Source organism: Cyprinus carpio, chromosome B14, assembly GCF_018340385.1.
Source record: "Cyprinus carpio isolate SPL01 chromosome B14, ASM1834038v1, whole genome shotgun sequence".
In the NCBI taxonomy this organism is placed as follows: domain Eukaryota; kingdom Metazoa; phylum Chordata; class Actinopteri; order Cypriniformes; family Cyprinidae; genus Cyprinus; species Cyprinus carpio.
Genome location: NC_056610.1, coordinates 25,539,290 through 25,553,013, shown reverse-complemented (window position 1 = coordinate 25,553,013; position 13,724 = coordinate 25,539,290). Strand labels below are relative to the sequence as shown.

The 13,724-nt window shown below is 37.2% G+C and overlaps 2 protein-coding genes across 15 annotated transcripts in view; both read right to left on the bottom strand.

Moving 5' to 3' along the window:
* Nucleotides 1-628, bottom strand: part of LOC109066557 (tenascin-N-like) — an 11,090-nt gene extending 10,462 nt beyond the window's left edge. The window contains exon 1 of the mRNA XM_042738752.1: nucleotides 572-628. Within this exon, the coding sequence (XP_042594686.1) occupies nucleotides 572-589 (18 nt within the window). The 5' untranslated portion in view covers nucleotides 590-628. The remainder of the gene's footprint in view (nucleotides 1-571) is intronic.
* Nucleotides 1-13,724, bottom strand: part of LOC109067214 — a 280,709-nt gene that overhangs the window by 199,666 nt on the left and 67,319 nt on the right. The window lies entirely within an intron of this gene.

The following is a 13,724-nucleotide window of genomic DNA, read 5'->3' as shown; positions in this document are numbered from 1 at the left end:
ACCTCGCCGTCCATTCGCCTTAGAATCACCTGGAACATTCAGAAATCATTCATTGCTTTCACATATCACATCATTTCACGTTATTCATCTTTTAAAAAGATTTTGATTTCAAAGACTGTTTTTCCAATATGTATAAAGAACACAAATAAAAGAACTGAGCGACTATCTGATTAATAGTTTATTAGAAATCATGGTGTCATTCACACTGGGGTGCATCTGATAATCAAATATCCTTTTGCAAGATAAAACACATTGAAATGCTTACCATCCAGGGTCCTTGGCCATTTTGTCCGTCAGTCTCCATGTCACAGTAGACCTGCACCCGTCCATCTATTGTGGTGATGTTGTACACACCACTGGTGCTATATCCACTCGCATAAACATCAGAGCAGTCTTTGGTGCAGAGAAGAAAGGAATTATGCGGATTTGACCTCATCAATGCCCGCCAAAGGCGGGGAAACAGAGCAGACAAACACAGCAACACCTGAGAGAGACACAAAACTCAAGATCTGAGTCGATGATGGGCGATCTGACAAATCACACTCACATTCTCACATACAGAGAAACTCACAATCATGTTTGTGATCATGCAGCTTCAGACGATCCAGCTCAGAGGATCAGATTCACCACAAATACAGTTCAGAAGACAAATGCAGTCACTTTATTAAGAACATGAACATACATTCTGCCATTTTTCTGAAATAAGATACATCATTTTTTAAAATGACCAGAATCAAACTCTGCCGTGTCATCAGAATCTTGTGAATGTTCAGGTGTGGCGTGTCATTTATATTTTTCTGATCATCAGGATCCTCCTCTTTGTCTGACATTTACAAAAAAAAAACTAAAAAAAAAGCTGCTTTATAGGACAGTCATGGGTTTGATTCCATAAAAGAAAGGATATGTTTTTGTTAATTTGGCAACCTGTTCTATTTATCATCAGAGAGATTGAAAAGGAAATTTATTTCAACATTGATTTTATCTGATTGCAACCAACGCCTCAAGAAAAAAAGTGAAAGGGCTAGTTCACCCAAAAATGAACATTTTGTCATCATTTTCTTTACCCTCATGTTGAACATGTATGAGTTTCTTTATTCTGTTGAACATAAAATAAGATATTTTGAAGAATGTTGTCAATTAAACAGATGTTGGTAGCTAATAGAACTGTCCCTGCGTCAAGAAACCCTATTGTTATACATTTATAAGTAAAAAGTAAAGATTTTCTTTGTTTAGTGTTTGCGACTTTATGATTGTAGACATAAACACACAACAAACAAAACAAAAAAAAACGTCATTAACATGATTGTGGTGACTGAAATCTGACACCATTACAGTGCATGCTTTTGCAGAAGGTTGTGTCGGATGGGGGAGAGATGACCGTTGCGCCATTATCAGACAGAGTCAGATAAGTGCTGAAGAAAACAACAGGAGGTTTGAAGGTGGAGTTCGCTTCTGGGTTTGATTCATCGTTGTGGCAACGTTACCCAGATGAAGCTGCAAGCATCATTTACCCAGCTACAAACACTATTCTAAAAAATGTCATGTTGTCTAAAATTTTCCCAGTTAAGTTAAAAGTTTATAAATTACTACCTATCACATTTGTCTCAACATTCAAAACATCCAGTGTTAAGGATCATTAAGGAAACAATTTCAGAATTTTATTTTAGTTTATTTGATTTTTTTTGCAAACATTACAGGAACGTTACTTTTGAATGTTCTATGAGCATCCTGAAACAGGTAGCAACATTTTTATGAGAACCTAGACAGAACATTCTGAGAATGTTTCCTGTTAGCTGGGAAGCAGTAGGACTATATACTCTTATATATAACTCCTAACTGAGTAGTATCAAACTTAAGGCCATAACAAGTTTTAAATACGTTAAATGGTATAATAAATGTCTTAATTATAATTTCAAGAGGTCTTACAGTTGGGGACGGAAAGACGAGATTAAACTTCAAAAGGCAATGATATCATTGAATAAATATGAGCGCTGCAGTTGAATTCGCATTTCCAACAAGACGTTCTTGCTGTTGCTTACTGAATTTTAAATTGTTCATAGAATTCTAGAATTTATTTAATTGATTTGCTCTATTTTATTTTATTATATATACCAGCATGTATTTATTTTCTTATTATTTATTTTTTTGAAATACATATATGTTCTAGATTAAATGTAAACACCATGCTTTGTCAGTACATTGTAACAATTGTCATGCCAATAAAGTACATAACCTTACTGATGTAAAAAAAAAATTGAGAGAGAGAGAGAGAGAGAGAGAGAGAGTGATTTTAACAAAACTTTTATTACAATACAGTATACAAGACATTACCTAGTATTTACCATAAACTTCTACACCAAAGTATATAAAATAAAAAAATAAAGAAAGAAAAACTCACAGCACAAAAATTAATTCACCCTCAAAAACAGAGCACAGACCCTCCTTGTAGCACCAAATACATTCAAATGTAATAAAATCATCAATAGACTCATAATATAAAAAATCTACCATAACTCTTGACTTCACCAAGTTAGAAAACAAGGCAACCATATTCTGATTTAGATTCTGTTCTATTTTCTTTTCCTACTTAAATAAATATGCCAGTTTTGCTTGGCCTAGAACAAAAATTCAGAAGCTGACGAACAACACTATTTTTCCTCCACATACTTGTACCCCCCAAAATAAATGTCTCCAGAAAAGGTCTCATGCACCTCATAAAAACATAAACACAACTTCAAACAAAAGGTTGTAGTCTACTATGATTCTATGAACACATGAAAAAATGGTTTTCTCTAATGGGGAACAAAAAGGACATCAGAGTCCAGCCTCAGGTTTTAAAACTGAAGAATAAAAGCACACGTTAACCCTTAACAAGCGCCATGAATGATCTTCCATTGTAAACAGGTGATCTTCCATTGATAAAATACCTGTTCTCACTGATCCAACAGTATGGTTTTATACAAAGATCTCCACTCGAAACTGCATATACATCCAGTTTAAAACATCCGCCAGGGGTATCAACTCTTGCACTTAAGACATTTTTGCTAAACGCAAAACACAATACCTGTACAAAGATTTGTTACCAGCACTTAAAAAGTCTTTACACAGAGATGCAGGAATTTTTTTTTAAAAGGGAAATAATCCCTTCAACATTTATAGACAAAGATAAAACAAGGAAAAGAGTCTTTGGATTTTAAGAACCTTCACAATATTCTGTTAACAATTCCATTTCAGTTGTTTCAAAAGAGCAGCTTTCCATTTCATGAGCAACTGGGTAACCAGACGAATAGACCTGATTCCCAAGTGTTGAGCTAGAGCTACTTCATCCTTGAAATCCGGCCCTACAATGCTCAGTAGCTGACTCAGAGTGATAACATCATGTCCCACCAACACCCTATTGAGTCCAGGAAAAAAGGAACTGTCCATTAAATCCAACCGAGCGCCATGGATTAAAGGCTCCTCCAGTAACCAGAAAAGAGAAGGTGAGTTTTCTGGACGTTGAACAACAAAGAGACTCCAAACTTTAAAAGTATTCCTATAAAAAATTGGCAACTTAGAGGTGTCCAGTTTTAGGGGATCCATTAGGAAAAAGCAAAACTCCGTAAAATCAGGCATGAAACAGCACGCCAGTTACAGTCTGAAGGTCCATCCAGCAGTCTTTACTGCACAAATTGCAGCAGGCTGCAATTCTGCTTTGAAGATGCATTAGTCCTTGGCCACCCTCCTCTTTAGGCAAAAACAATACATTTTGTGAAACCCAATGTAACCTATCCCAAAAAAGTTCACACCATGAGTGAATTTTTTTAAAGTAGTACAGGAGGATCTACACAGGCAAACCTATGCCATAAGGAAGGCATCACCAAGTTGTTTAGCAGTGGGGTACAACCTCTATGACAATTTTGGGAATTAAATACTTCCCACTTGTCTAGGCGTCCTTTGACTTTTCAATTAAACCCTTTAGTTTTTCTGTACTGCTGTCTCCTCACCCAGAAAAAAACCCAAATATCGAAATCCTTCTTTTTCCCACACAGTAAAACCAGAAGGAGTTGTGTGGTTTCCACTTTCCTAGCTTCCCTATCAGAAGGGAGAAGCTACTCTTATTCCAATTAACATTAGCAGAAGACAAGGTTTTAAAAATCTCCAAGCTAACTCGCCAATAAACTCTGCACATCACTCTCTTTGCTTACTAATCACTTAATTCATTAAAATCATCAGCATAAGCTGATAGTCAAAAAAGTACTCCACTTACATCGCTATAAAAGAAATACCTTCAAGTTTCAACCTAATTTGCTGTAATAAAAGGCTCTGTGGCTAAAGAATAGAACATATCAGAAAGGGAACTTACCCCTAGTCTCAATACCTCTCCAGGCTTTAAAGGAGCACACACAAAACCAATCGCTAACCTTGAGAATGCTCTGAACATCATTATAGAGAACTTTCACCAGATCTATAAATGTTTTGGGTAAAAAACCAGAAGCTTCCAGAATCCTCCAGAAATAAATGTGCTCCATACGCGAATCGTAAGGCTTTCTCTTGATCTAAAGACATTAAGCTATAGTCAAAAATTTAGCCTCTTAGGAGACATCAAAGAAGATCATCACGAATCAGAAAAACATTATCAAAAATTGACCTCCGGGGTGCGGTATGTCTGGTCAGGTGAATTACCTTGTCCATAGCTTCTGCCAATCGATAGCTAAAGACTATTGTAGAAAGCAGCTTGTAGTGCCGCTGGGAGGAGGAGGCCGGCCATGTCCACCTGATGTCGTCCAGATCACCCTTCTTAGGTAGGAAGTCCGGGACCCGGCTCTGTGGCAGCTCAATCACACCCTGGCCCCCTGAACTGACTGATCCACAACCTTGGCCCAGTGGAGCCATCAGCTGCCTGTCCCTGTTCCCCCTACACGGGCCTGGCCCTTCATCCCCTCCCCCTGTTCTACCTCCACCAGTCCACCTCCCTCCTGGTCTTTGTTTTTTTTGGTTTTTTTTTTGGTTCACAGGGAGCATCTGGCACCTGCTCCTTGGGGGGGGAATAGTGTCACAGTGTCTGGTTTTGTGTTCCCCTGGGTGTCCACTAGAGGTCTCACTTCCCCCATATCGTCACCCCACACCTCAGGAACTACATTTCCCACAAGCCTTGTCTGTATTCATCACTGTTCATTGTATTCAGCTGTCCCCCCACTTACATTGTTTGCACCTGTCTATAAATAAATTCTGGTTGTTTCTGTCTGTTGCTAGGAGTCCTTGTTTAATGTCATCCTGCTATTTCATGTTCCCTTGTGGATGTTAGGTGTTCTTGTTTTGGGCCGCTTATCTGGATTACGACCTTTGCCTGGCTGGATTATGATATTTGGATTATCCCAATAAAACACTGCTTTTGGATCTACCTGTTTGTGTGCGTGTCGTGACAGATTCAGAACGTAAGGCATGAATAATTCTGTTCTGCCCATTTTTCCTTTCCAAACTAAAGAAAAACCTTGATGGTGCATCCATTTCACTTATGCTTAGAAAACGTGATCTGATCTCAGAGCACCCTGCATTTTAACCCCTAAAAGGTCGATAACTGAGTCTTCTTTATTTTTATAAGAGACTCCACCTGTAAGTAAAACCACTCCTTGTACCTTAAAATATATCAGTCTCTAAGGAGCTCAAACTCAGGGTTACCTCTAGTGACGCCTCTGAGAGTATTGCTGACATAGTTGCTTTATCTGGACTTTCCCAAAGTCCCACCATTGCTGCAGTGTTCTAAAAGAATTCTTTGTCATTTTAAACATACTCCAAAAAAAATTTTAAACTTTCCCTAAAACACTTTGTCGCCCAATAAAGTAGGTATTTATGCCAGTAGGCACTCTTTGGCTTGATAGAATTTAAACAAATACACTGCACCATACTATCATCCGAAAGACCTTGATGAATACACAAAACATCTCTCAACAATACTGCCATGATAAGTTTAAAAAAACATAGAACTTATCCAGCCTTGCTAAAGAAGTTGTATCACCACCTAACAAGAGACCAAGTGTATTGCCTTTGTTCTCCATTGCTGCCTCCAAATACCAATTAATTCATGTGTTTTTTTTTAACTGAACAAGACGCTTGACGCGAGGTTACATGAGGTTCCAGCACGCGATTTCTGTCCAGATTAGACTCTCTGTGCAATTAAAATCACCACCCCAAAATTAAATACTAGTCATCAGCAACATTTTTGTAAGATAGAAGACAAAGTACCCTTAAAAAGTATCTTCTCAACAGCTGGAAGTTGGTATATAATGCTATCGTAAAATAAAAACAAAGACAACATTTTCAAAAGAACTTTCACTTTCCGTGTCATCATACAACTCACTTGTATCTGATTTTTTCGCGTGTCTAACAATCCCAGTTCTACCAGGCTTCCTCTCCTCACTTTAATAAGGACTTTAAAATCTGCCTGCACCGTTTGAAATGGCGCCACCTATGTTCTCCACAGTAGGTTTTGGCTCAGCATCGAGAAGCATCGCTTAAATGCTTCTCTGTGTGTCTCAATATCAGCTCCCCCCCACCTGAACTTTTCTTCTTTAGAGCACAGCTAATGTAACACCAGAAACTGTACTTTCAGTTGCAGATCTTTCAGTTACAGCCATCAAGCAGGAACAACATCACTTCTAGCCCCTCTTGAGACGTGTAGCCCCCTGTCCCTGACCCACCCGAGCTCCTCAACCGCCCTGCTTCCAGCACTCCAACAACAACATCACTTGACGCCACCACCACCTGACACATTGTTTGAATTTCTTCCCCGACAGCATGACAAATGACTGGTTTGGCCGCAACTAAAACATCTCATGTTTCCCGATGTCACGTAAATGATGTAATCATAATCATCCGCCCAAAAGCATCATCATTCACTACCATGTAGACAAACCGCCTAAATGAAACGACATGCTTCAGTAAAGGTGATCCGCCACCGATAGGGATCTTTTTAATGGGAGAGACAAGTTTTCCATACCGAGACAAAGCCTTAGCTAGTATCTCATCACTTAAAAACGGCAGTACATTAGATAGCGTGACTTTCTTTGAAGGTGTAGAAAGTGGAAGTACAGGGTTAAACAGATCGTCAACAACTAATTTATTCCATTAAAACTTAAAAAATTAATAGCCATCCAGGCTTTTACATCATCAAGACACTCCATTAACAGTCTGACAGTGTCATTCTTTTTAAGAGGCATGTAAATCTGACTATCCTCAGCATAACAGTGGAAAAACATTCCATGCTTCCTAATTATTGAGCCAAGAGGCAGCAAATAAAGAGAAAAGAGAAGAGGGCCCAAAACTGAGCCCTGAGGGACCCCACAAGAAAGAGAGGCAGAAGAGGACTCAGAGTTCCCATAGCTGACACAGAGAGTCCGACCTTCCAAATATGACCTGAACCATTCAAGTGCTATGCCCTTTATGCCCACCCAATGCTCCAAACAAGAAATCAAAATTTCATGATCCACAGTATCAAAAGCGGCAGTCAAGTCAAGATGTACAAGAACAACATAGTCACCAGAATCGGTAGCTAAATAAATATCGTTAAAAACTTTTAAAAGAGCAGATTCTGTACTGTGTAAGGATTTGAAACCGGACTGGAAAACTTCAAGGATATTGTGGTCTTTCAAAAAAAGCCATTATTTGATTACAGACTATCTTTTCAAGGATTTTTGAAAGAAAAGGTAGTTTTGAAATAGGCCTAATATTACCGCCAGATCCTGTAGGATCAGGAACCAGGTTTTTTGAGCAGAGGTTGCACTACTGCGTGTTTAAACATTTTAGGGACCACACCTGAGGACAGACTGCTATTAACAACTGCAAGAACAAATGGTCATACAGTAGAAAAAACCTCCTTAAAGAGTTTAGGAGGGAATAGCATCATGTGATGAACCTGAGGGCTTCAAATTACCAACAATCTCCTGCAACACACACAAAGTCACAGGCTCAAACTTATCGAAGACAGCAGAGCAGAGGACAGAGACTGAGGGGTCACAGGCAGAAGGTGAAATTAGAGCTCTAATGGAAGTAACTTTATCAATAAAAAAAGCTTAAAACGTTTTCTACAGGTAACCGAGGGGGTATCGACACAGACAGTTTGTGGAACATTAATAACGAAACATGAGGCTTATTACAGTTTAAAAGAATAATATTAGAGATATATATTCGTTTACATCTTCACAGTTGATACTGATAATGGCCAACAGTCCCTTAGCTGCTCAAATGACGCGCAATCTATCTTTTTTCCATTCTTTCGGCTTGGCCGGCACTTTGCGTCTGACAACCACGCACAGTCTCATTAAACCATGGTTCAGATTTAGTTTTTGGCTCCCTAAGTTTCAATATAGCCACAATATCTATAACAGACTGGCAGGTGGACTGTAACCATGAGCTAAGCTCCTCTGAATCATTATATATATGCTGTGGTATATAACAAATCTGTTGATTAAAAACAGATGTACGTATCCAATAATGGTAAGAAGAGTTTATGTCGCGGCCCGGGGCACGAGCAGCGATACGAGGTTTGTCTGTATTACAAGCAAGAGCAGTCTCAAATAGTATAGGTATAGGTATATGGTCAGAAAACACTGCGTCACCAATCTCTAGATTATCAACAGGCAAACGGATTTTCCGACTAAAATCGTGGAATTGTAACATCGCCACAGGGAAGGACCGTATACTTCACAAATAGTGCGGAGATGTCTTTTTATATAGGGTATCTGAGCATGTGTGTATTTAGAAGTCCAGCGTTTTAGACCCCTGCCCTGTATGAGTATTCTGGGGTCTTGCCCCTGGCGGCCATGTTTGAAGTCTGAGGTTTATGCTGGGATTTGTAGTACCCCCGACCTAGGAGTCTGTAGCGTTTGAATGAGGTATGAGTTACTTGTGTTAAATTTAACATCTTTGAGAAAAAAAAAAAAGGAAAAAAAAGGAAAATATTTGTAAACATATTTGAATAACAATTATATTCAAGAATAATATGATATAACTATGATAAAACAGACTTGACATGTATGCATTGTAATGAATCAGCCGTTGTTGTGTTATTTCAGGAAATAGCATTAAGATTCAGTTGTGTTTTCTTGAAATCAGACAATTGTCTTTGTCTTAAGAAAGAGTCAAACATTCCCATCTGCTATCCGAATATTCAGTCTGTCTTCATCATGAATTATGAATCCATTCTGGAGAATGTGTGTTGTGTTAGACAGGGTGCTTCATGACCCAAAGAGGTATGTCTTCTTCCTTTGAACGTGACCGGTATTTAGGGTGACCAGGACTGTTAGGCAAGGCAAGGCTAGTTTATTTGTATAGCACATTTCATACAAAATGGTAATTCAGAGCGCTTTACATAAATGGAAGTAGAATAATCATAAAATAATAATAATAATAATCACAACAGTAAAACAAGGAATTAAAAAAAAAACTTTTTAAATTATTTAAAAGGAATTAAACAGTTAAGAATAGAAAATGGTTATATATAAGATATAGTACGACCAGTTCGGATGTAGCACAATGCTCAATTCATTTTAAATTTACATTTATGCATTTAGCAGACGCTTTTATCCAAAGCAACTTACAGTGCATTCAGGCTAACATTTTTTTTTTTACCTAACGTAGGTTTCTCCCTGGGAATCGAAAACATTTGCTTTGCTATGGTAATGCTCTACCACTGAGCCACAGGAACACATTCCACAACCTTTGCGCTGCTAACGCAATGCTCTACCACTGATCCAGAATCACACCTTAATTTGTTTTTAGTTGTATGCCCCTAGAGTCAAGGTATGCATACGCCTTGAGACTTCAGTTTTCTCCGTGTTTAATTGAAGAAAGTTTTGGCTCATCTAATTGTTAATTTCATCAATGCATTGGCAGAGGGAGTCAATGGGGCTCTAGTCATTTGGTGACAAGTCTAGGTAAACCTGGGTAACATCTGCAAATCTATGATAGGCAATTTGGTTCTTTCTCATTATTTGACCTAGTGGGAGCATATACAGGATAAACAAGAGCGGCACAAGAATTGAGCCTTGTGGGACTCCGCATGTCATGGACATCCAGTTAGCCTTATGCTCTCCTAGACTCACATAATAACCTCTCCCTTCTAAGTATGACCTGAACCAATGGATTATCATCCCAGAAAGCCTGACTCAGTCTCTCTAGTAGTATGTTCTGATCGACAGTGTTAAACGCAGCACTCCGATCTAGTAGTACCAGCACTGATATTTTGCCAGAATCAGAATTTAAGTGAATATAGTTGCTCAATATAGTGTTATCAAGATTGTTACCTAACCCTAACAACTGCAGTTTCAGCGAGTTTGGAAAAGCCCCAGAAAGAAGTGAGGTGTTCACCACTTCTAAGACATCTGCTTCTAAACAGTTAAACACACTTTTGAAAAAAGATGTGAGAAGTGTGCCAAGATAGCAGGTTGACGATTTAAGGTGCTGTATTATTTCTTCCAAAATGTTGCTATTGTTGTTTGTATGCGACTGTTGTTTAAGTTATAAGGTTTGAGAGTAAGGTCTGTCTAGCTGTGGTTAGTTCCACATTGATAGCATGAAGGCTGTCTTTATAGATGCTATAGTGAATTTCATGTTTCTTCTTCTGTCACATCCACTCACCTTTTCTGTACTGACTCTTCATACTCTGTCCTGCTGTTGATTTTCTCTAAAGGTGATTGTTAGCTCATGCCTATATTCTTTAGTTTCATCGTAAACTAGGTAAGCAGGGACTTGTAATAATATGTTGAACATCTGATAAATTGGTCAATCACACATACAGAGTTTTATCTTACTGCGGTGCTATAATACATTTTCTGCAATGGTTGAACTCGTTGTTAGAATGCTTCAAATTGGGGCCAGGCTTGTTTTACATAGCATTGCCTCTTTATTTTGTCAAAATCAGTCTTGGGTTTAATATTATTCAAATTTTTAGAGTTAAACGGGTTACCGAGCTCTTTCTTCAGAATCTATACTTGTAATAATGCTTAAAATAATACCATTAGGTTCTAAGGTTACAGCTAGAATGATAAAAACAAACTTTAAAATGTTACTTGCAGTTTGTGGGAGTTCGTGAAAAGCTGTGTGTGTGTGTGTGTTAGAGAGTTTAAATGAAAAATGTTTAAGGTTAAATATGTGATTTAACTACAAACATCCTACCTTAGAAACATAACACTGCAGTATGTGTTTTTCCCCAACAAACCGGTTGTTCAACAAATTTAAAAAAAAGGTCATAAGAAAGTTTGTTGTGTTTTGAAGAGAAAGTCAGATATGTATATAAATTAAGTTATATATTTATATATTTATTAATATGATAGAATCACAATGAATTTATAAGTTTATGTATTTATACTGTTTCATGTACTCGCTGGTTGCCGTATACATATTCAAAAGAAATGTAGAAACTCAATTGTTTTAATCAATCTAAAGTCTGTAATTACAAATACCTTAGAGAAAAATATTTCATACATTCTATTTTCATTTGTCTAAGGATTTGAGTGTGGACATTAAAGCAAAAAATATTACATTTTAAACAATTTGAACAGTAATATTGAACTTTACACATATTATAGTTAACATCTTAAGACATCTGTATCAGTAAGATATTTATATCATCACAAGCCATCAGACAAATCAGGTGGGGTTGATAAGATGGACTTATTGATTATCTGATTATTTCTAAGCAATTATTTGATCAAAGCTTAGTAATATAATACTGTATAGACCCTCTTGTTTTTATTTTAATAAAATAAAACATTATAGTGTGAAAATAAATATGGTGCATTTAAACATCATAGTTAATGATACCATTTTTAGTGAGAAAGACAGTGTAATCTGTTGTAAAGATTCTGTGAGACATTCATCTTTCATCTCTCGCCTTTCTAAAAGTTTTTTGTTGCAAACAAACTTATGACAACTGATTTTCAGTCTAGGTTTAATTCATAAAGAAAATTCTCTGTAAGCGCCTTGCATTCATCAGAGGCACATTTGACTACTTCTAACCCCCTGTTAAATCCGAAACATGCTCTAAGCTACCTTGATGTTATTTAAACAAGCTTCTTAAAACAGAGTGTAGGATTACGACGGTAAAGATATCCTCATGAGACCTGTCGGTAAACATTCCAACAATGTTCTCTGGACCACTTTTCTGAAAATTAGATATACTGTATAGGACGAGCTGTGTCTGCACCGTAGCTAAAAACACTGTGAAATAAACGGACCCAACGCCAAATTCCGAGAATAAAATCTGATTAATATTTAAAATAGATGTAATTTTAGCTAAACAAGTAAAAATGTTTTGAACCACGTTTGAGAGTGAATTAGATACGATGATCAAAACTAACTATGACTGCGTAGACCATTAATCCATTCTAGATCATGTAAGAATAACATGATTAAAATAAGAAACTTAGTTAAAATATAAACAAATACCACCGGACAACAGAAGTAAAGGGAGTCTGTTTTTTAAACATTAAAGTAATATCTCTCGGTCGTGAGATAGATGTAGTGCATTTAAAATGTTTTGCCAGCTTATCCGCTTTCTCTCTCACAGCTGACCGAAATGACAGGCAGAGAGAGAGAGGAGAGAGAGAGAGAGAGAGAGAGGAGCAATAGAGAGCTCGCGATAATGATTTAGTATAAACATGACAAATTTTTGTAAACCTCTCTCACAGACGTGTCCGCAGATGAGTCCGAATATGAGAATGTGTATAAAATCTACAAACACATCCTTCAGGGATATCATTCATTACGTGGTCACTGAACAAACAACACATTTAGCCCCCGGAGCTCAAAGGATGACGGATTGATTTCACGCACACCGAGGTTCCGCATATGGAAATTATTATAATGTCAAAGGGCATATCTGGACATAATTAATATGTCAAAGGTCAATCTCATCAATCAATTATGACGTTTGCAGGCGGATATTGACTACTCATTTTTTTTTTATTTAAGATGGCAAAGGATTTTTCAGGATTTTTCATTTTTCTTTTTTTTATATATTTTTCATTCAAGACATTATGAGTGAAATATTTCATATTTGAGGTTTCTTCACGTTTTGAAACAATTTTCATCATAAAAAGCCAAGGGATTGTTTGTCACCATATTTTAAGAAAGATCCACATGTATGCATGAAGTTGTGCATGTGCGCAAAAGCTGCCGTGAAGCATTTGTAAGCTCTGCTCTACATCACGCATCTGATCTTCATGGTGATGGACTTCAGAGGATCCCAGCTGTTCTTCCAGTGGTACCAGGTGGCTCCAGTATCCATTAATGTACCATCATTTGTGTAATAACAACTGTTGTACCAAAACCCTCCTCCAAAGTATTTCATAGCACAATTCTTTCCTGAATTATCTTGGTCATTGTCATAGGTGGAGAACTTCATCCCATTGTGATAATATAAAGAGTCACCTACAGAAAGGAGAAACTTTCATTGGAGACATTTTCATTTGGACATCTAAAATAAAGTGACTTTTAAAAAAAAAATGAATAAATAAGATATGTTTTATTAAAAACATTAGTTTAAACATTATAGTTAAAACACCTTCATTACTATCATTTTATTTGCTTAAAATTCTTCATTTCACTCATATATTCAGAAATTGGAAATTAAAATGACAGCAGTTTGTTTCACCTGCTCCTCCATTTACAAAGCCGCTCAATTGCAGTTTGTACCCATCAGCCTCAGAGCCCACAGAGAAAGACTCGTACAGAGCGTAAACCTT